The sequence below is a fragment of the Nerophis lumbriciformis genome, linkage group LG19 (assembly GCF_033978685.3).
Source record: "Nerophis lumbriciformis linkage group LG19, RoL_Nlum_v2.1, whole genome shotgun sequence".
NCBI classification, from domain to species: domain Eukaryota; kingdom Metazoa; phylum Chordata; class Actinopteri; order Syngnathiformes; family Syngnathidae; genus Nerophis; species Nerophis lumbriciformis.
The window spans coordinates 14,666,625-14,689,406 of record NC_084566.2 but is presented as its reverse complement, the minus strand read 5'-3'; the positions used below and the strand labels follow the sequence as shown (position 1 = coordinate 14,689,406).

Genomic DNA, 22,782 nt, shown 5'->3' with positions numbered 1-22,782 from the left:
CAGTGCGCCGTATAGTCTGGAAAATACGGTAATCACTTGTACGACGTTGTATCCAAGAGGAGACTGAGGATCCCTGCAGAAAAATGGAGGCTGTGGATTTTAATAATGCAGCATGGAGTCATGTAAAATGAGTCAACTCACTGTCCTAAAGAGAACTTACATTTTTTTTTATACGTTTCGCTCTTAATTGGGAGTGTGAAGCTCCCATGTACAAACTGTAGCCTTGATGAGCACACATGATCCCTATGAAGAGGCGGGTGTGACACCACAGAAGAAAGTAACACCCACCAGCAACCATTAAAGAAGTAATGACACCTATGGGATGTTTTGGTGTCAGACGGCGTGCTTGCCGGTGAAACTGGCCTCTGCCTCATGCTTCTCTGTGTCCACGCTAACTCAGGCATGTGACAACATTCCACGTACGTGCCTCAGGCAGTGTGGGCGGGTCTTATCGCCAGCTCTGCTTTCCCAATGATCATCTATAGCCTGCACGCCGCAAACCTAAGAGTGATGGCTCAAGGCCCATTGGAGCGGCATTGAGTTCACCGCTCAATTGATGCGTCTGCCTCAGAGCTTTTAAAAGGGGCTACAATAAAATGCATTGTTCCAATAGGAGAGGAGGAAATACGATGAAGACGAAAGGCTGCCTGAAGCAGTGAATGGAAATGTTCTCTAAAAAAAGGACACATTTATACCGTTTAGTTTATTATTATAACAGTTGATGGAACAGGGCTACAAATTAAAGGGGTGATATGACTTTTTTCTACATTTAAAACACTTAAAACAAATGTGCTACTCTGCTTAAAATGTTGCATGGATTATGTTTTACAGACCATCTTCGAGCCGCTTTTTTACGGTCTCTTCAGAATTTGTCGTTTTGCGGATGGTCTTATTCACGTGCCGAAGTTCTCCTTCAGGCTATGTCCCATTCGACTGCGTTTCCGCCTCGTCAGACATTTTGTAGTTTTTAGCACTTCTATATACTGTAATCTAGTGACAGACATACTGTACAGGCCAAAAGTTTGGACACACCTTCTCATTTCAATGCGTTTTCTTTATTTTCATGACCATTTACATTGTAGATTGTCACTGAAGGCATCAAAACTATGACACCTGTGAAGTGAAAACCATTTCAGGTGACTCATCGAGAGATTGCCAAGAGTGTGCAAAGCAGTAATCAGAGCAAAGAGTGGCTATTTTGAAGAAACTAGAATATAAAACATGTTTTCAGTTATTTCAGCTTTATTTGTTAAGTACATAACTCCACATGTGTTCATTCATAGTTTTGATGCCCTCAGTAACAATCTACAATGTAAATAGTCATGAAAATAAAGAAAATGCATTGAATGAGAAGGTGTGTCCAAACTTTTGGCCTGTACTGTAAGTCAGAACTATACGCTACTTTGTATTAGAAATGGCAACAACTGAGGATTTTAGCATGCATGTGCATGTACGAGCCAGTCTGCCCCACAACAGGATAGAGAAAAATAAGGAACTAAGCCTGGGCAAAATATCGATATTATTGATATATTAAAGTTTTTCGTTGCAGACGATTTAAAAAATAAAAATAGGTTTTTTTTCTCCTTATGGTCAGGCATACTTTCTACCCCCAGGAGCTTCCAGAGCCCTCGCCCGCCCCCTTACTTCCTTAGAAGGGACTCAAAACACGGCTAATGCTAACGCTAACAAGAGCGAGGAGTTTCTTTCTAAGACAATAAAACTGTTTCCAAAAACTATTTGAAATGTGGACTCGTCAGACCACTTTTCCATTTTGCATCAGTCCATCTTAGATGAGCTTGGGGCCCAGCGAAGCCGGCGGCGTTTCTGGGTGTTGTTGATAAATGGCTATGGCTTTGCATAGTAGAGTTTGAACTTGCACTTACAGATGTAGCCACAAACTGTAGTTACTGACAGTGGTCTTCTGAATTGTTCCTGAGCTCATGTGGTGATATTCTTTACACACTGATGTCAGTTTTTGATGCAGTACCGCCTGAGGGATTGAAGGTCACAGCCACAACTACCTTACGAGACGAACAAGACCGCAACTCCCGCTAAAAAGCAGCGTATTGTGGTGGAATAATTTAAACAAGGTATGTATGATGATCATAGTTCTGATGTAACGTAGCACACTTCTGTTGATGTGTTCTTTAAATCTTTTATGTAAACATTTCAGTGTCAAAAGCACAGCAAGTTCAGTGCAGGAAATATCCTCTTACTAATTAAAGCAACAACCAGAACTAAACCAGAAAATAAACTTAATATCAAATAGAAAGACGCAACTTCACACACACACACACACACACACAAAATCATTCAATCAATCAAAGTTTACTTGTATAGCCCTAAATCACGATTGTCTCAAAGGGCTGCACAAGCTACAACAACATCCTCGGCTCGGATCCCACATCAGGGCAAGAAAAAACTCAACCCAATGGGATGACAATGAGAAACCTTGGAGGGGACCGCAGATGTGTCCCGCATGAAAATCAGTATTATATTCAGTGAGGTAAGATTAATTAAATGCGCTGACAGTTCATTGCTCCTGCCAAATGAATTGCACTGAGTGGAGCGGATCACCACTCCAAGATGGCGGCTGCGCGTCTTGTCAGCGCCAGTAGGCAGTCGCGGTCGATGCTGCGTCTACTTATAAGATGTCTATGACTACTACTACTACTACTACTACTACTACTACTACTACTAACTGCGAGGGAACAAATCAATGATTGAAGTGGAAACTTCAGCTTGCAATTCAAACAATACGCCCTTTGTGGACCAGAAGATATGACAGCCATGGAAGCTCATTCCATCTTTTTATTAACCAGAAGTAGGGTTGTCTCGAAACCAATATTTTGGTACCGGTACCAAAATGTATTTCAATACTTTTCTAAATAAAAGAAACCACAAAAAATGGCATTATTGGCTTTATTTTAACAAAAAATCTTAGGGGACATTAAACATATGTTTATTATTGCAATCAATGAACAATTTTGTCCTTAAATAAAATAGTGAACATACTAGACAACTTGTCTTTTAGTAGTAAGTAAACAAACAAAGGCTCTAATTAGTCTACTGATGTATGCAGTAACATATTGTGTCATTTATCATTCTATTATTTTGTCAAAATGATAAAGGACAAGCTGTACAAATGGATTATTAATCCACTTGTTCATTTACTGTTAATATCTGCTTATTTTCTGTTTCAACATGTTCTATCTACACTTCTGTTAAAATGTAATAATAATGTATTCTTCTGTTGTTTGATACTTTACATTAGTTTTGGATGATACCACAAATTTAGGTATCGATCCGATACCAAGTAGTTACAGGATCATACATTGGTCATATTCAAAGTCCTCATGTGTCCAGGGACGTATTTCCTGAGTTTATGAATATAATATGAATTTAAGATTTTGTGACGATAAAAAATATCGATGTAATCATAGTAGTATCAACTAGATATGGCTCTTGTACTTGGTATCATTACAGTGGATGTTAGGTGTAGAACCACCCATGGCGTTTGTTTATGTGGTGACGCCGGTGAGCTATTGTATCCTCCTACGGTGTGTAGTGAAGCATGTTTAGCTATTCCTTGTCCTGCAGGGATGATACTTGTAAGAAACGTACTTTATTTGTCGCCATGGAGGCGAGGATTAGTGATTTAGAAGTAGCTAAAACACTACAGATTGCGGATAGAGATTAGCCGCTAACTAGCTAGCCATGTCTTAAAGCACCTCTTCCTGAGGGCGTTTCAGTGTTATAACTTCACCTTTATTGTTATTTTTTAAACCAAAATGCGTCCGTTCTCCCTTTTCTGTCTACACACTGTGTCTGCTTGTAAGTACTCCGTGATTGTGCGCTGCCGAACATGCTCCTCTGCTCGTAAAACAAGCAATGTTGCGACGTGACGACACGCCATCATGCCTGTAAAAAAAAATAACATGGCGAACCGGTACTTTTCAAACAGAGTATAGTACCGTTTTTGATTCATTAGTACCACGATACTATACTAGTACCGGTATGCCGTACAACCCTAACCAGAAGTAACACAATCCAGTGAAAACTTGAACAGAGCTGCTGGAACTGCCGACAAATTGCCACTGCTAAGCTAACACACACATGTGTGCTGCTGCTTCCTGGGCGCTGACGTCACACGTCACTAGGCAACAGGCACCGCCTTTTAAAGACACACTCACGCACACTCTACCCAAATATAATACATCTCTCAATTTCATAAGCCTTAATATTTGACTTTTTTTTTTAAATAACGCATTAATTGCTTTCCCTAGTATTTAATTTAATTAATGAAAGAGTAATTCCTTTAGTGATTAAATTACTTTTTGGTAAAGTAACGAGAAACTATAATTATTTACTTTTTAACAGTAATTTTCCAACACTAAGATGGGTGAAAGAAAAAAAGCCTGCGCTGATCCACTTGACTTACTGAAACTATAGACTTCTCAATGTTTGACTTGATTATGTATTTGCATACAATGTATAATACTACATTTTATTTATAGAAGTATTCTATTCAGGACAGAAGTTTTCGCTATTAATCTCAATGTTGGAGATAATTATTTATTTGCATGCCATGTGCAATTTACCTTTTTGTTAACAGAAGTATTTTATTCAAGACTCTTAATTTAGTTCATTGAAAAATACTAAATAAAAAGTAGAATTTAAATCTGGTCTAAACAGAACAACATTATTCAAATTAGAATTTTGCTAAGAGTATAATGCAGTTTTTGATCAAATGAAAGAAAAATAGGTTTTGAATTATCTTTGTCATTTGTATTCAATGGTTTCTTTAAAAAGTAGGGAAAAACATCGGAAAAAATCGTTAATAAGGAACTTATTGACTACAACTGGATAAAAATTACGGACTTGTGCAAAGTTTGTCATGTAAATTTCTACCATATATGGAGATATCCGCTGATGTAGCTAAGACAAATTACTCATTTAAAGTCTCAAATTCTAAATGGCTCGTTTGGAAAGAAGCAAAAGCGTTTTATTAATATCTCCGCCACGCCTCCATGGTTTGGATTCAAATTTTGGGGAGTTAGGAGGATCCCAAATACACAAAAACAGGTGCCAACATGTAAGAAAAGGGTTTACATAACAGGATCCCTTTAACACTTTGCCAGGCCTCAGGATTTGCTGTAGCAGCATTTCATCTCCTCTTAAATGAAATGATAAACAACTTCAGTGAAAGAAAAATATTCAACCATTTTTTAATTCAAAGAATATGCCACATTAATATTGCCACTTTTTTCAGTATGTTGTTTTTTTTAGCATACTGTATATGATAAAAGACCTCAGTTGAGCGAGCATCAACAGGAATAACATTGCCTTGTCTTTTTGTGTCTTTCAAATAGATGAACCACTGTTGTGTGTGGCATCCATTTGAAATCCAAACAAACTGGAGGTCCGCCAGCGTCGCAGGCAGAATAGATTTATAACATTTATCTGATGTCTAGGATGTCCTTCAGCAGAGCGAAGACATCAACCGAGGCCAAACAAGGGTCAGAAAATATCTCAATACAGCAATAACAGCCATAAAGATTTACTAAAAAAGTTAAGAAAATGTCCAAAAAAAACTTGGAACCGCTCCAATTATTGTTTTGCTAATTGAGTGTGTAAAATCCTGCTGACGAATAGATGGAAAAAAGCAAAAGCAGATTTCTAACTAAATAGTCCGCAAACACAGACAGCTGACCCTAGTCAAGGGTTTGAACCTAAATCCAACCTCTTCATATTAATGTAAAGGATTGCAGTGTGTCATAATGTGGTGCTGCTCATCACACTGAAGTGGCCTGTTACCGTGGCAACCGGACAAGAAAGCGATATAATTGTGTCAATCTCGCCTTTTTGCGGGAAAGTGCAAACTCCAACTGACTTTAGTTTTTTTACCTGGCAGGATGTTGTCGGTGTCATGCTCCATGTTCACGCAGTTTTTCTTGGCAATGTGTCCCATGATCCACTTGGAGCGGCAGTACTGCTGAGTGGCCAGCAGCCAACGCAGTGACTCAGGGAATATCCTGAGAAGTAGAAGGAATGCTCTCTTCATTAGTCATAATGAATGAGTCCAAATGAAATGAAAGCTTGGCTAAGGTCACTCACTGAAATCTAATTTCTTACAGCTTTCATACGATATGACAAAGAGACAGCAATATGCAGGCATGTGATTTTTCCGTCTAAAGTCGGAATTCAGTCTTTTTTAATCTCGGGGGGGGGGGAAAAAATTATCTCCCGTTTTTCCGGGTTTTTTTCTGACCCTAAATCAAGATTCGAGACGTAGTTTATATTACGCCGTAGTTGATTGGTCGATATGTTCCTTGTGACCAATCAGGACATCTGTTATGAATGATGACGTTAATAACGTCATCATTCATAGTGGTTATTACCGCCATTTTCCATATGTAAACGATGTCGGTTCTCGAGAGAAAGGACGCTTTACGAGTAAAAGAAATTGATAAACATGTCAAAAATAAGTTTCGATGGGACTGGATGGAAAGGGAAATCACTGATACTGTTGGGAAGAAGGAAGTTACGACTTTGTTCGGTGATTTTATTCGGAAAATCGATCATCCCGGAAAGGTTTTGTGCACGTGGTGTCATGATAATATTGACTATGGATCACAAGGTTTCAAGGCTTTGGAAGTACATGCGAAACGCCAAAAACATATGAAACAACTTGAAGCAAGGGAAACAAAATTTTCACTAGCTGGTACTTTTGGATGTCAACCGAAAGTGAGCAAACCTTACGGACTTCATCCTTTGTTTACATCGACAACTGCCGTAGACATCGAGAGGAAAGATCCACCCAAACAACCCACTTCAGTTGCAGACAGGGTTGTTAATAATGAGGTAAGCTAAAAAATATTTGCTTGCGAAATACGCATGTTTGTTTTAAATATTAACCAATTATTGCTTTGCAAAATATAAATGGGTTTTTCTAAAAATAAAAAGCCACGTGAAAATATATTATGAAATTACAGAAATTCAAAGAGTCGCATTATTGATTCCAGTTAACAATTTGTTTGAAATAAATTTGCATATAATACTATTTTGTAATATTAAGTTCTTATGTAGTCTCTTGAAACAATATTGTCAGTGGTGTAACAATCTTGAAGGTAAATATTTTCACACTTGTTTCATGCAATATGTCAGTGTCCTCACATTATTATTATTTCCTATTCTCAAATATGAGTAAACAATACTAAACATGTTTAATTATTTTCATAAATGTATATCCTATTTTGGCGAAAAGAATGAAATGTTTACATTTGGTATTTTGTTATATTTATAACTAAACTTGTAGGCAATTAGGCATATACATTAAAACTGTGAATTGTTATTAGTGGTTATGTATTTTACAATTAATGCTACTTTCTAATAGCATATATCATGTAATAGTCTTAACTTTAAAATATATTTTGTATAATAATAAATCTTGGCAAACCTGTTACACCACTGATAATTTTTTAGTGACTAAATACTGTTGGGACTGAACCATATACAGTGATTCATTAGGATAATTGGGTTATGTATGTTCTATTAATGATGTTTTCATGTCTTTAAACACTAAAATATTTTCTTCAAATGGTGCTGTCTTTGTTAATTTTAGCATGTTAAATTGGTGAAAAACCTGGACCTGGCTGGGGGCCTTCGTCCCCCAGACCCCCGGAAATTTTTTCAGTCTTTTTCATTGTGGTCAAATCACATGCCTGAATATGATATGTACAAATATGATATGAAAAATGATAAAGATCCGCCCTGTCACACAAGCAACCAGGACCCCACGAGGCCAACCCCCCCAGGAGACCACGGCGGAGCCAGCCCCAAATCTATAAAACCCAGACAGCATTAAGTTCTAGGAACTTTTGACATGCAAACACAGTTTGTGCACGGCCGCTACAATAGAGCGCACATGAAAGCGGTGGTGCGTGTGTGCTGTGATCTGTGTGACATTGAACAGCAGATTATATTTTTCTATTATTTTAATTTTCATTAATGCGCACAAACTAAAAGTGCAATTTCAAAGTTGGCAGTGTGTATTTATTAGAAAAAAGAAGAAACATTTTTTATTTACCCTAAAAATTGAAGCTATAAAGTGTATTTTATCCAACAAATTGATTATTCGAACAAACGAGGGCTGGGCGGTACACCGGTAATATAGTTAATATATTTTAGAAAGCTGTATTTTTTGGGACAATACCGACATCCCGACATTTTCATGTGCCTTTGTTATGCCCGTTTGTTCTTCTCTGCCCCTGACAGGCGAAGCACAGGATATTCTCTTTGGCTCACCCACGTCCCTTACGTGTTTACGGAGGCTTCTCTGATGACGCATCAAACTTTTGTCTTCTTTTTTTTTTTTTTATAAATATGGCGGGGCGCAGCAGACTTCTCGACTCACAAGTGATGCAATGCTTTCGACAGCGACTTTATTTGGCTATTGGTGAGTGACTACAGCTTTATTTACATACACCAATTTGCTTGACAACATACAGTACAGGCCAAAAGTTTGAACACACCTTCTCATTCAATGTGTTTTTATTTTCATGACTATTTACATTGTAGATTGTCACTGAAGGCATCAACACTAGGAATGAACACATGTGGAGTTATGTACTTAACAAAAAAAGGTGAAATAACTGAAAACATGTTTTATATTCTAGTTTCTTCAAAATAGCCACCCATTGCTCTGATTACTGCTTTGCACACTCTTGGCATTTTCTCAATGAGTTTCAAGCACACCTGTAAAGTGAAAACCATTTCAGGTGACTACCTCTTGAAGCTCATCGAGAGAATGCCAAGAGTGTGCAAAGTAGTAATCAGAGCAAAGGGTGGCTTTTTTGAAGAAACTATAAAAAAATACATATTTTCCGTGATTTCACCTTTTTTGTTAAGTACATAACTCCACATGTGTTCATTCATAGTGTTGATGCCTTCAGGGACAATCTACAATGTAAATAGTCATGGAAATAAAGAAAACGCATTGAATGAGAAGGTGTGTCCAAACATTTGGCCTGTACAAATTGTATAATGATGACAAATTGACCACACTCGTAGCCAAGCCCCCACCACCACAAGTATATCGGCAACTCTGCCTACAACCACAGCTGTTTATTGCTATTTTTACACAGCACTAATTAAAGACCATTCATTTTATGCACCTTAGGAGACAGTGTGGTTAACTGAATAAAGGTTTTAATAGGAGAATTTACAGTAGCAAGGTAAACAACTAAATAGCTAGATAACACTAAATCACGGGTGGGCAAACGTTTTGGCTCAGGGGGCTCAGTAACAGATCTTTGCTAATTTCTCTTCTAACATTATTTAAAAAGACCAACGGCCCGCGGGACATAGTTTGTCCATCCCTGCATTACATCCTCCTTATTGCGGGGGAATATTTGACTAGATTAACCATTTCAAGTGTGTCGTCTGCATTGTTCAGGAACGCCTTGGAGGAATGCCGAGGACCATATACTGTAGATAGAGAAAATACAAATAAATTCCCTATGAGATTTGTAGACCTCAGCTGTGTACAGTGCACAGGAGATTGTAAGCATGTGGGTCTTTATCACTTGATAGAAATAGACAAGGCCACTAGAACCAAGTTAGCAGGGCGTTACACTGAACTCATTGCTGGAAATGGCCTTTCGTCCACTTTTATCACTGATTAAACCTTTAGCGACCACACCCAGTCAAGGTTCTCTTCAAGGTTTCTTCTTCTGACTCTGTCCTTCAAGTGTTTGCTCGTGTTACTCAAAAATCCACCATTTGAACTTCTGAAAGCGCCACAAAAAAGGGCCCCTTACCAGATGTAGGACAGCATGAGCAGCAGTGGACAGATGATGACGGCCTGGAGCACCTGCCAATCCCGACACAGGTAAGCCACACCTGGCATCAGCAGCTGCCCGCCCAGCATCACGAAACTGGCCACCATGGTCATGGAGAAGCGCCAACCCGGCAGGCACAGCTCGATCCCTGGCGGGCGGGGGGAGACAAAAAAGTGATGACTCATGTTTCCAAAACAAACCAATGACACCTTTGATGGTGTACGGCTCACAGGCTGCAACAGGAATTTTGAATGGGGACGTCACACCCAGGAAAACACCTTTATTTTGAAGGGAAGCAGCACAAGCCATCACATGTCCTCCACTGTATTGTTACTATGACTACAAACAAGCTGCTATACACTGGCTGAACAATTAAATGTTTTGAACGGCTCTTTTACGGGAACAATGAGTACTAATTTGCACAATAGTATAAAATAGTAGGAGTTGGTGAGATCTCTCGTTGGGGTGGCTCGCTGCAGTCAGCCTAACTGTCTGCATGACTTTGTTTACAATAAATACATTGATCATCGATTGACGTTTACTAATAGATTCTATATTCGTCCATGTCCGAATTGCGAAGCATCTAAAAATCGATTATTACCCCCACCTCCAGTGAGAGGCATGATTTATGATCTGGACCAGGGGTGTCAAACTTATTTTAGCTCAGGGGCCGCATGGAGAAAAATCTGTGCACATGCGGGCCCAACTATTAAAATCATGGCATTAAAGCTAAAAAATAAAGACAACTTCAGATTGTTTTCTTTGTCTTACTTTGGCCAAAAATAGAACAAACACATTCTGAAAATATTACAATAAAAATATAGAAAACAATACCGGCAGCGGTAAAGTTTAGATCCATGAAGGAAAGAAGAAAGTGAATGAATGTTTATAACTGAATACATTTACATGTGCAAAAAAATGTGTTTTCTTTTGTTTTATTTTTTAAATGAATTAAGTACCGGTAACATTTATGACAACCTTTTTCCAAAACACAATATAGAATGTGAGATATAACAGGACAATGCATACATTTATCATTTGTTTTCAAAACGGTTACAAAAAAGTGGCACCCCATGTACTGTGGGAGCCCATTTGTATGACTTGATGGGGTCCCTGGGACCCCATTTTGAAAATTCCTAGCACCAACACTGATGAGTATTGATGCGTGCAAAACAGCAGCAGGCGGCTGTGGCCTGCGGGCCGGTTCTAATACTAATCAAAGATCATCCCGGGGGCCATAGATTCATTCGCTGGCCAGATCTGGCCCACGGGCCTTGACTTTGACACATAGGATCTAGAATAAAGTTTGACGAGCAAGGAAACCAGGAAGAAGCTGATCGTGTCAACATTGGCACACAAGCTGGTGATCATGCCGCAGTTATAGTTTGTCTGCGTTGGCGCTAATAGTAACAATATCACTAATACTTAGGTAATAGTTAAGCCACGAAATGTAAACCAGCATTGTTAGCGTTTTTTTGGGTTATATGGGCGGAATAGTGGACCCCCTATTGGCTCCGCAGTAAGGGATAGGCAAAATTCCAAAAAAAGTGCAATTCTCCTTTAAGGAGCAGAAACAGGCAAAATAAATGTTGTGACTAGTTTGCATATACATGATTTATGCGATTTTTATTGATTAATCACAAGAGTTAACGCATTATTTTTTAAAACCCTAGTATTAATTTTTCAATAAGGTTAAGCTATTTATTTATATCTGCACCTATTGCTCTTTTATCCTGCACTACAACGAGCTAATGCAACAAAATGTTCTTATCTGTACTGTAAAGTTCAAATTTGAATGACAATAAAAGGAAGTCTAAATCTAAGTCTAAGCTCAAAGACAATTCAACAAACTGGGAGTGGCAACCACTTGAAAAAACATTAGGATAGGGTTGTACAGTATACCGGTATTAGTATACTACCGCGATATGAATGAATCATATTAGGTACTGCACCGCCTCTAAAAACTACCGATTCCCCACCCGTCATCGTCATCACGTCATGTCATGCAGACGAACATGTTCGTGGCAGTGCACAATCACAGAGTTCTTACAAGCAGAAATGTATGTAGACAGAAAAGGGAGAACGGACGAACGAATTTTAGCTAAATAACTAAAGATAAAGGTGAAGCTATCATAATATTGGATGCGGTAAAAGTGGTCTATAGTCAGCAAAGACAAGTTTTCAATAGGTCAGATCATTTAAAGTCAATTAACACAATACACATAAGTGAATGAAGTGCATACTTAACAGCCATGCATGTCACACTAAGGGTGGCCATATGAACAATGCCAACACTGTCATAAATATGTGCCATATAGTGAAACCATACTAAACAACAATGACAAACACATTTTGGGAGAATATTTGCACAGCAACACAACAAACACTACAGAACAAATTCCCAGAATTCCCTGCTGCACCAACTCTTCCGGGACGCTACAATATAAACAAACGCCATTGGTGGATCTGCACCTAACATCCACTGTAATGATAGCAAGTACAAGAGCCGTATCTAGTCGATACTACTATGATTACATTGATATTTTTTAGCATCACAAATTCTTTTTTTTTATTTTATTTTTTTTATATAAGTTTATAAACTCAGGAAATATGTCCCAGGACACATGAGGACTTTGAATATGACCAATGTCTGATCCTGTAACTACTTGGTATCGGATTGATACCCAAATTTGTGCTATCATCCAAAACTAATGTAAAGTATCAAACAACAGAAGAACAAGTGATTATTACATTTTAACAGAAGTGTAGATAGAACATGTTGAAACAGAAAATAAGCAAATATTAACAGTAAAAGAACAAGTAGATTAATAATTAATTTTTACAGTTTGTCCCTCATAATATTGACAAAATAATAGAATGATAAATGACACAATATGTTATTGCATAAGTCAGCAGATAAATTAGGAGACCTTGTTTGTTTAATTACTACTACAAGCCAAGTTGTCTTGTTTGTTCACTATTTTATTTAAGGACAAACTTGCAATAAGAAACATATGTTTAATGTACCCTATGATTTTTTGTTAAAATAAAGCCAATAATGACTTGTTTTGTGGTCCCCCTTATTTAAAAAAGTACTGAAAAACACTTTGGCACCGGTACAAGTACCAAAATATTGGTATCGGGACAACACTACATTAGGACGTGCATTGTGTGTTTATTTGGACGATCCTATGCAAAAAACGCCTATAGCAGCTGTTGTGAAACACTTGAGAGCGACACAGTGCGATGCTGTGAGTGATTTCAAAAGAAAAAGAGCTTCCTTGTGCTCGTTTGTCCACTATTTGAATGAATGAGCCTTGATTCATTCCATCATTAGCATTCACACCACACAGGCTGCCAGCCACCACAGACAGTCAAGTCCTTTAGTGGCCTTACATCAAACACTACAGTACGAGTGCCCTCCTCACATCATTCATGCAGCCATTATTTCACAAGCCACATTTTCCTCTGCACAGGAATGTCAACCATCTCCAAAATGGATCTTTCAAGGTGACAAGGGGCCAACATAATAGGGTGGATGTCTTGTCTGGTGGTTCCGCTCCAATCCAGCAGGATGAAAAAGACTGGAATTCCAATTAGGATGTGCCCCCCTTCGGCGGGCATGAATTATGCTCTGTGTTCGCAGACATCGTCACAGCTGGAGTGACATCGCCAATGAGTGGAATGCAGGCCGATGGGTACAAGACCCGCTGAGACTGAACCGACTCAACTCCTTGTAGGGAGACGGTTCACTGCTCATGAACTGCTTGGGATTAGAATTCCTTAGATTCACATAAGGCATCATTTGGAATAAACGTGACAGTGAGAGCAATGCTGACACAATTCTCATACATGCAATAATACAGACATGTCACGTTGATATATAAAGGGTTAAAAAGTAGCACTGTGAAAACTAAAGTAGGCCTGAGCTCCTTACACATCACGTTGACCCTAATCTTCACCCCTCAACTCACTGGATCAGCATTCCCACAATGCTGAGCTGGAGCTACTGGCCAACTGACATAAATCTACCAATACAATATCTCACACCAGTCTAGCCGCAACCGTCTCTGGGATAACAAACCAATCAATAATAAAACTAAAAGCGCAATCGGAGAATCTGCCAAGTTAGGTTGCATTAAAGAAATAAAAGAAAATTCCCGGATCCAGCCCTTAATTTGATTGGTTCTTTGTTGGCTAAGTTTGCATGCTAACTTTTGAATCAAATGCAACACAAAGAACGTGAAGATTTTTGAGACTATACAGAGGACAATCAGAACAACTTGGTCTAAAAGGGTCGGTTTTAAGAATAAGGGGTGCTGGGACATTGGTCCTTTCGATGTGTGCGCTCAAGAGTTTGATGAGGGACAGGTAGGGTTCACCTGTGGAAATCTGAGTTTTGGCTTCATTCTATGGTTTTTGCTATGCTTCTACTCGTTTTTGAACATGTTAAATTGTACAACTGTAAACATGAGACATATTCCAATGTAACCTTGTGCGCATGTTCTGAAAAACAAATCAGAAAAAATAGATACATTTAGGGCTGTGCCGATTAATCTGCCTCTGAACAGTATCGGCTGACAGTCGTGAAAAAATACATGATCGCCATTGCTAATGCCGATCATTATAGCTGACACTGTAATTTTTAGCGGCTGTCTGACAGAGTGCTATCAGCTAATTATGTGTCTCCATACACAGTGTGGAGCTGTTCTTCTAAACCAGGGGTCGGCAACCCAAAATGTTGAAAGAGCCATATTGAACCAAAAATACAAAAAAAAATCTGTCTGGAGCCGCAAAAAAATAAAAGCCATATTACATACAGATAGTGTGTCATGAGATATAATTGAATTAAGAGGACTTAAAGGAAACTAAATGACCTCAAATATAGCTACAAATGAGGCATAATGATGCAATATGTACATATAGCTAGCCTAAATAGCATGTTAGCATCGATTAGCTTGCAGTCATGCAGTGACCAAATATGTCTGATTAGCACTCCACACAAGTCAATAACATCAACAAAACTCACCTTTCATGCACAACCTTAAAAGTTTGGTGGACAAAATGAGACAGAAAAAGAAGTGGCATAAAACACGTTCTAGAAAGTCGGAGAAAGTTATACATGTAAACAAACTACGGTGAGTTCAAGGACCGCCAAAATTAGTAGGACAAAACGGCGCTCGCCAAATACTCGAATCAGTGAAGCATGTTTGATTCAAACAGTGTGCTTTATAACAATTAGGGAGGTTTGTGTCATGTTTGTCCTCCCACAGGAACCATATTAAAACAAAAAATATATTTTTTCCCCCCCTCATCTTTTTCTATTTTTCATACATTTTTGAAAAAGCTCCAGAGAGCCACTAGGGCGGCGCTAAAGAGCCGCATGCGGCTCTAGAGCCGCGGGTTGCCGACCCCTGTCCTAAACTAATAATAATCACCTCCATTACGGTAAATAAACTGCATATCTTAGCATCTTAAGCAGGCCCGGCCCTAACCAATCTGGCGCCCTAGGCAAGATTTTAGGTGGCGCCCCCCCACATCGGCAGTGAAGTGTATATACTCACAAGAAACCGAATAGCTTTGTCTTTGACCTTTTTTTTTTACTTACAACTATATCTAATATATAAAGGGGTAGAAAAGTGACTATTACCTGCAGGGCAAACATTAGCTAACCAGAAGGCAATAACAATGTAAACAAAAAGCACCTGCTTAAAAGATCTAATACAAATGTCCCTGAGGAATGTAAGGTGGGAGTACTGTAATTACCTAACGTTACATTATTATTTTCCATAACAATTTAGCCCCCTCCACAATATTAACCCGACGTTAAAACAGATTATAGATTAGCAATTGCCGAATCATGTAACATTAGCTTAATGCTAAAAAGCCAGGTTACTATCACATTCTGTAACAGACAAATCATTTCATGTAGGCTAACGTTACCTACCTGCTACCTCTGTCTTTTCTCGTTTCTCCTCCTCTTCTTTTCTCTTTTTTCTTCCCTGGGCACCTGACAGTTTTGGCCGTTTTGACATCTTGTGTTGATTTTTTGATGTGGTGACGTCCAAAAAGAGTCATTATACGGGAAGGGAGGGGCGCACCGTGGGGGGGGGGGTGGCGTAATGTAACAAATAATATTTCTATTAAATAGGCTTTACTTTGCATTTTAATTAACGTGGGATTATTTTTTGTATTTAGAAATAATAGTACCAAATTTTATTTTATTTATTTTTTCTCCAACATTTGTGGCACTGGCGTGGCGCCCCCTGATGGACGGCGCCCTTAGCATTTGCCTATACGGCCTATGCCACGGGCCGGCCCTGATCTTAAGTATCATTATCAAGTAAAATGATCGCTGGAAGACTAGGTTAAACATGTTACACACCAAGAGCAAGCAGGAGCAGGCATGCTAATAGCAAAACTAAGAGCTAAGCTAGCTCCAAACAACACCAAGAAGAAATGCTTAAAAAACTTTAAGAAATGTAGATGGAACCACGTTGCAGCAGAAAGTAAGCAGCTTTTAACAGGACATTAACAAGTAGAATAATACCAGTGCAGAGAGCGGATACTATAACAACACCTGTTGGTGTGTCGGCATAGTCACAGTCAGTACACGCCGCATAATTGGTGGTGTATACACCAAGGGTAGTATCAGTATATGATCGATACGAGTGATAAGGCTGATATTGTCCATCCATCCATTTTCTACCGCTTATTCCCTTTTGGGGTCGCGGGGGGCGCTGGAGCCTATCTCAGCTACAATCGGGCGGAAGGCAGGGTACACCCTGGACAAGTCAGGGCTGATATTGTATTTTCTCAAAATAATTTTTGTTGTTTTTGGTAATATTTACAAACTACGGGAATAATTACCTGGACGCAGGAGGACTTTGAGGGCAAAAACCCACAAGATTTAAATGAGTAGCAAATAGTAGTTTTTGCTTTTGTTTAGTTACTGTGTACTATTGACTTTGTTTTGATCAGACAATTCTATGTAATAAAAGAGAATAAGGATCACATTTTGATATTTTGTTGCTATTGTTATAATAGCATGTACCATAAATACATGGAAATGAGATCTCACTCAAGATCGGTATAGCAATCGTCAGCAAAAAACCCTGATCAGACAATCCCTAGATCAGTGGTTCTTAACCTTGTTGGAGGTACCGACCCCCACCAGTTTCATATGCACATTAACCGAACCCTTCTTTAGGGAAAAATATATATATATATTTTTTCAAATTCAAGACAAAGTTATATATTTTTTTACTGGTGCACAAAATGAACCGTGCATGAACATCACCTTGTTCAGAGAACGAAACCAACACAGTGCATGAACTCACAACAAATTACACACCTGCAAATCAGTGAGACTTCTGCTGTTGCCTTTGAGAGACCAGTTCAGATATACGTGGCTTCACCTTGGCAAGTGCCACTTTCATGTCATTTTCACAGCAAAGTCTGTTCCTTTTCTTCGTTTTCCACCCAGACATACAATACTAGTACACAGCTCATGAAAAACAATATTTTGTTGTTATTGTCATTATAAGTGGGCCAAAACACTTATATTATAAAATAATCTCATGGAAATGATTGCTGTCATTTGATTATAATAATAAAACATGTAATTAGTTATTTAGTCAGGTTTGGGACAGGAGTGCTGCTGGTGTGGTCACAGTGCATGTGCATGTCTGATGTCGCTCACATGTGCTCCACTGAATGCTCAAGGAGTTTTTGCGTTTGCTCACGCATATGGAAAATTAGAGGGAACATTGTTTGAGGGTATCCATAATACGCCAATAGAGAGAAGTTTTTATTTACACGATGAGTCGGGTGTGTCTTGACCTCCGCGGCGGAGGCTCCGCCGAACCCCTGAGGCCAACTCACCGAACCCCTAAGGTTCGATCGAACCCAGGTTAAGAACCACTGCCCTAGATAGTGAGTTTTCAATATACAGGTAAAAGCCAGTAAATTAGAATATTTTGAAAAACTTGATTTATTTCAGTAATTGCATTCAAAAGGTGTAACTTGTACATTATATTTATTCATTGCACACAGACTGATGCATTCAAATGTTTATTTCATTTAATTTTGATGATTTGAAGTGGCAACAAATGAAAATCCAAAATTCCGTGTGTCACAAAATTAGAATATTACTTAAGGCTAATACAAAAAAGGGATTTTTAGAAATGTTGGCCAACTGAAAAATATGAAAATGAAAAATATGAGCATGTACAATACTCAATACTTGGTTGGAGCTCCTTTTGCCTCAATTACTGCGTTAATGCGGCGTGGCATGGAGTCGATGAGTTTCTGGCACTGCTCAGGTGTTATGAGAGCCCAGGTTGCTCTGATAGTGGCCTTCAACTCTTCTGCGTTTTTGGGTCTGGCATTCTGCATCTTCCTTTTCACAATACCCCACAGATTTTCTATGGGGCTAAGGTCAGGGGAGTTGGCGGGCCAATTTAGAACAGAAATACCATGGTCCGTAAACCAGGCACGGGTAGATTTTGCGCTGTGTGCAGGCGCCAAGTCCTGTTGGAACTGGAAATCTCCATCTCCATAGAGCAGGTCAGCAGCAGGAAGCATGAAGTGCTCTAAAACTTGCTGGTAGACGGCTGCGTTGACCCTGGATCTCAGGAAACAGAGTGGACCGACACCAGCAGATGACATGGCACCCCAAACCATCACCCAACCATGCAAATTTTGCATTTCCTTTGGAAATCGAGGTCCCAGAGTCTGGAGGAAGACAGGAGAGGCACAGGATCCACGTTGCCTGAAGTCTAGTGTAAAGTTTCCACCATCAGTGATGGTTTGGGGTGCCATGTCATCTGCTGGTTTCGGTCCACTCTGTTTCCTGAGATCCAGGGTCAACGCAGCCGTCTACCAGCAAGTTTTAGAGCACTTCATGCTTCCTGCTGCTGACCTGCTCTATGGAGATGGAGATTTCAAGTTCCAACAGGACTTGGCGCCTGCACACAGCGCAAAATCTACCCGTGCCTGGTTTACGGACCATGGTATTTTTGTTCTAAATTGGTCCGCCAACTCCCCTGACCTTAGCCCCATAGAAAATCTGTGGGGTATTGTGAAAAGGAAGATGCAGAATGCCAGACCCAAAAACGCAGAAGAGTTGAAGGCCACTATCAGAGCAACCTGGGCTCTCATAACACCTGAGCAGTGCCAGAAACTCATCGACTCCATGCCACGCCGCATTAATCAAATCAAATCAAATCAACTTTATTTATAGAGCACATTTAAAATTTACCACAGGGGTAGCCAAAGTGCTGTACAATGAGCAGGTTAAAAGATAAAACGAGTACCGAGCAAACACAACACAACACAAACAGAACATTAACGCAGTAATTGAGGCAAAAGGAGCTCCAACCAAGTATTGAGTATTGTACATGCTCATATTTTTCATTTTCATACTTTTCAGTTGGCCAACATTTCTAAAAATCCCTTTTTTGTATTAGCCTTAAGTAATATTCTAATTTTGTGACACACGGAATTTTGGATTTTCATTTGTTGCCACTTCAAATCATCAAAATTAAATGAAATAAACATTTGAATGCATCAGTCTGTGTGCAATGAATAAATATAATGTACAAGTTACACCTTTTGAATGCAATTACTGAAATAAATCAAGTTTTTCAAAATATTCTAATTTACTGGCTTTTACCTGTAAGTGGTTGATGCAGAAAAATAATTTTCTTTGATAACTACTTCAATGATCACCACTATGTAAAAATTAGGCTCATAAATCCTCCTCGGTTAAGACTTAGACTAACTTTATTGATCAACAAGGGAAATAGTTCCACAAAATGAACCAAAGAAGCATGATTTGAGAACGAGGGCATCAGGGTGTTTGGTCTGTTGCCCAACAACAGCGGCATGAATGGTGTCGCAAGCAACAGCCTCGTTTGCAGAAGGAGGGATGTACACTCCGATGAAGATTACAGGCGTAAACTCCCTTGGCAAATAATATAGTCAAATTCCAACAGCCAGAAGTTTGATGTCCGGCATACCAACACACTCTTTACAGTAATATGTCCAGGATTATACCACCTCTTGTTCACCAAGATGGCAATCCCACAGTCTTTCTTCTTACTGCTCAGGAGTGTGTCTCCATCTGCCCGTGAGGTTGTGAAAACGCGCTGTGGTCCAGGAAGTTCGCGTGTAGCCAAGTCTCCGTAAAGCACATGATACTGCACACGTCGTACTCTTTTTGAGTTTGGACGTGCCAGAAAAATGTGTCAATTTTATTCGCCAAAGGCCGCACGTTCCCCATGAGAACAGAGGGAAGGGCAGGCTTAAATTTCCTTCTCCGCTCCTTCATATTTGTGCCTGCACGGCATCCCCCGGCGCTTTTTCCGGCTGCGATCCCCATAGCACTTGCCCAATCCGTCCTCTACAGACTGCACCGCCCGTCAATACGGTACGCGCTATAGTCTCCAACAACAAACTATAAACAGGATTAAATTGTATACATATGTGTTTTTGGTATTGTCTTTGTTTTTAGGGTGTACACAGATGTATACCTTGTCACAAGGTTATCAGTTGGAAGATGGACCTTTTATAGTTTTGGAGCTGTGATTACAATTGCAGCCACTTCTGTTGCCGTGATTGTCAATAGAGACAAAGGCAGCGAGTGATCGCTGAAAGACAACGTCCACGAATAAAGGATTTTTGGGAGAGAATTGTGAACGAGAAATTCACAGACAAAATTGTGGATTCATGGGACCTCTCGACATTGTTCAGAGCCTGCGGGTCGGCCTTGATTGTCGCCCCTAACCGACCGATCGGAAGCGAGACCAAGAGGGCCCCGTCTGCCCTAGTCGGTTCGGTGTTTAGGTGCCCTGTAAATGTGAAAAAAAAGTTTCTGTCTTACTTTTGCGACACATTTCAATATCGAAACGTCTAAAAAAACCACCTCATGAGTGCGTAAAAATGTTTTAAGTATTTTTTGAGAGGTTTTTCAAAATATGGATGTTTCCATTACCAGTTTTTTATTGCTATATTCAAGTTTTTGTGCATTTCTAGGTGTAATGGAAACAGGTATTGATTACAATAACGATAGCACAAAAAAAAAATTATAGGTCAAAAGCCAAGTGTAAGGTTTTATAGCTTTTAGCAACAGTCTTTTGTATAATTCCTTCTTGCACTGACATGACAATTTGGTCAACCATGCAAAATGGGACATACTATGTTTCGATTTGATGTTCCACTGTACCATCCCCCAATTACATAATGGACACTAACACGCCGCCAATTAGCAATGACAATAATCCCAAAAGCAGCTTTGACTGCTTTGCTGACTGGCAAACGTTTTATCGGAATCAAGCCGCCAGCGAGCAGACGTCTGCTGCAAGTTCAGTCAAGTCCACCACTGCAGGCATTTTCTGTAGCCTCAAGCTAATGTCATGAAACCCTGTCAGTTCATCCTACGTTTTAGTCTGTGATCGAAATCTGTCGTTTTCTACTGCCACATCCCTTCCTGTAAAAATGCAGTTGTTATACAATTTGCCTTGTGTTTTTTCTTTGATGCGCACAACTGCAAAATACGAAGGCGTGTGCAGACTCAGTAGCTTAACTGTGACACTTTTTGAGGCTGGGCAGTAGGGCAAATATTTATTTACTAGCTGCAACTTGCTGGGTCCATTTTTATTGCACGGCTACTAACATTAGCCTTCCACAATTCCACTCAATCATTAACCTGCAAACAAGTACAATAAAGATTGTATGACAAATTCTGCCTTGTTTCTGCTCTGACACAACATAGCTGAACATATTTCCGTCTCAGGTTCGTATTATATGACAACGTCAAGATATTGAACACCTTTAAAGCTAATAGAAATGCCGGGCTGGAACAAAGTCAACCATGTGAAAAAGCTGCTGATGACTTTTGGCTAGTTGTGATTGACAGCCCACTGCAGCGTTGTCAGCAAAGTGTGTCTCCCTGATCCGTGCTCAGTGAAGCCAAGACTAGAGTTACTACAGATGGAAGAGGGTTTTTTTTTTTGCAAAAAAGAAAAACTGCTTTGTCAGTGCACATCAGCGTCCATGTAAAACGCAGCAACGAAAGAGAAGGAGTACATTAATTTCTCTGCGAACACTTGCAGTAGGTTTCCCTTTGCATACATCTTCATCTTGCTTGATTTCATTCCCATTACGCACTACGACAAACTTGATATATTCACTTCTTGTGCGACATTTACTCCCAGTCAAGGTGATTCCAACCACTTTAGGAAAAGCCTGTTAAAAGGGCGCCTCATTGATATTCTGCTCGCAAATGCCTAAACCTGAAGCGAAATTTCACTCATTTCGGCCAACAACAACCAGAACTCCACAATAGTCGTCACTCTGCCTTGATTAGACAAACCAGGTGACTTTGAAAGTCCGCACACAAATAGCCTGAGGTAGGGCTGCATAACTAACTGAGATCGAGGTTCTAATTAGTGCGTTAACAACCGCAAGAGGCTGAGTTTTTTTTCCTCTGCCGTCACAGACATTTGAGTGACAGCCATGTTCACCAATCAGAATTGTTGAGCCTCACGTTTGTTTGTCTCTCGCTTCAAACAGGGAGAAAGAGGTCTCACTCTGCATTGCTCTCAGCATAGAATAGCCAACTCTGTTTTAAAGTTGGTAGCAAACATGGCGGCCCTGTAGTTACGTGAGGCTCTTCAGCAGATCCCCTGGCCATACACTCTGATTGGCCGAAAGCCCGTCACCAACTTTGAAACAGAGTCGACCATACTTTCTCTGGCTTTCAGCACCTGAGCTTGTTTATTTAACAGTATAATTAACTGAACACAGGGAGCCCTCTTTTCAGTCATTCACAATCTCTGTCTCGGTGGGCGGAGAACAGGGCGCCAGCTTTACACACACAGGAAGCACAGACAGCCTCCCTACTCACGACTCGCCAGTGATAAGTGCTGAAAATTAA

General features: G+C 39.7%; 1 protein-coding gene across 3 annotated transcripts in view; it reads right to left on the bottom strand.

Annotated features, from left to right (window-relative positions):
- LOC133618806 (solute carrier family 22 member 23-like) overlaps window positions 1-22,782 on the bottom strand; it is a 134,423-nt gene that overhangs the window by 21,372 nt on the left and 90,269 nt on the right. For all 3 annotated transcript variants that reach the window (XM_061979538.1, XM_061979536.2, XM_061979537.2), the window contains 2 exons: window positions 9,822-9,990; window positions 5,908-6,035 (listed from right to left, as the gene is read on the bottom strand). In XM_061979538.1, coding sequence (XP_061835522.1) covers window positions 5,908-6,035; window positions 9,822-9,990 — 297 coding nt within the window. The remainder of the gene's footprint in view (window positions 1-5,907; window positions 6,036-9,821; window positions 9,991-22,782) is intronic.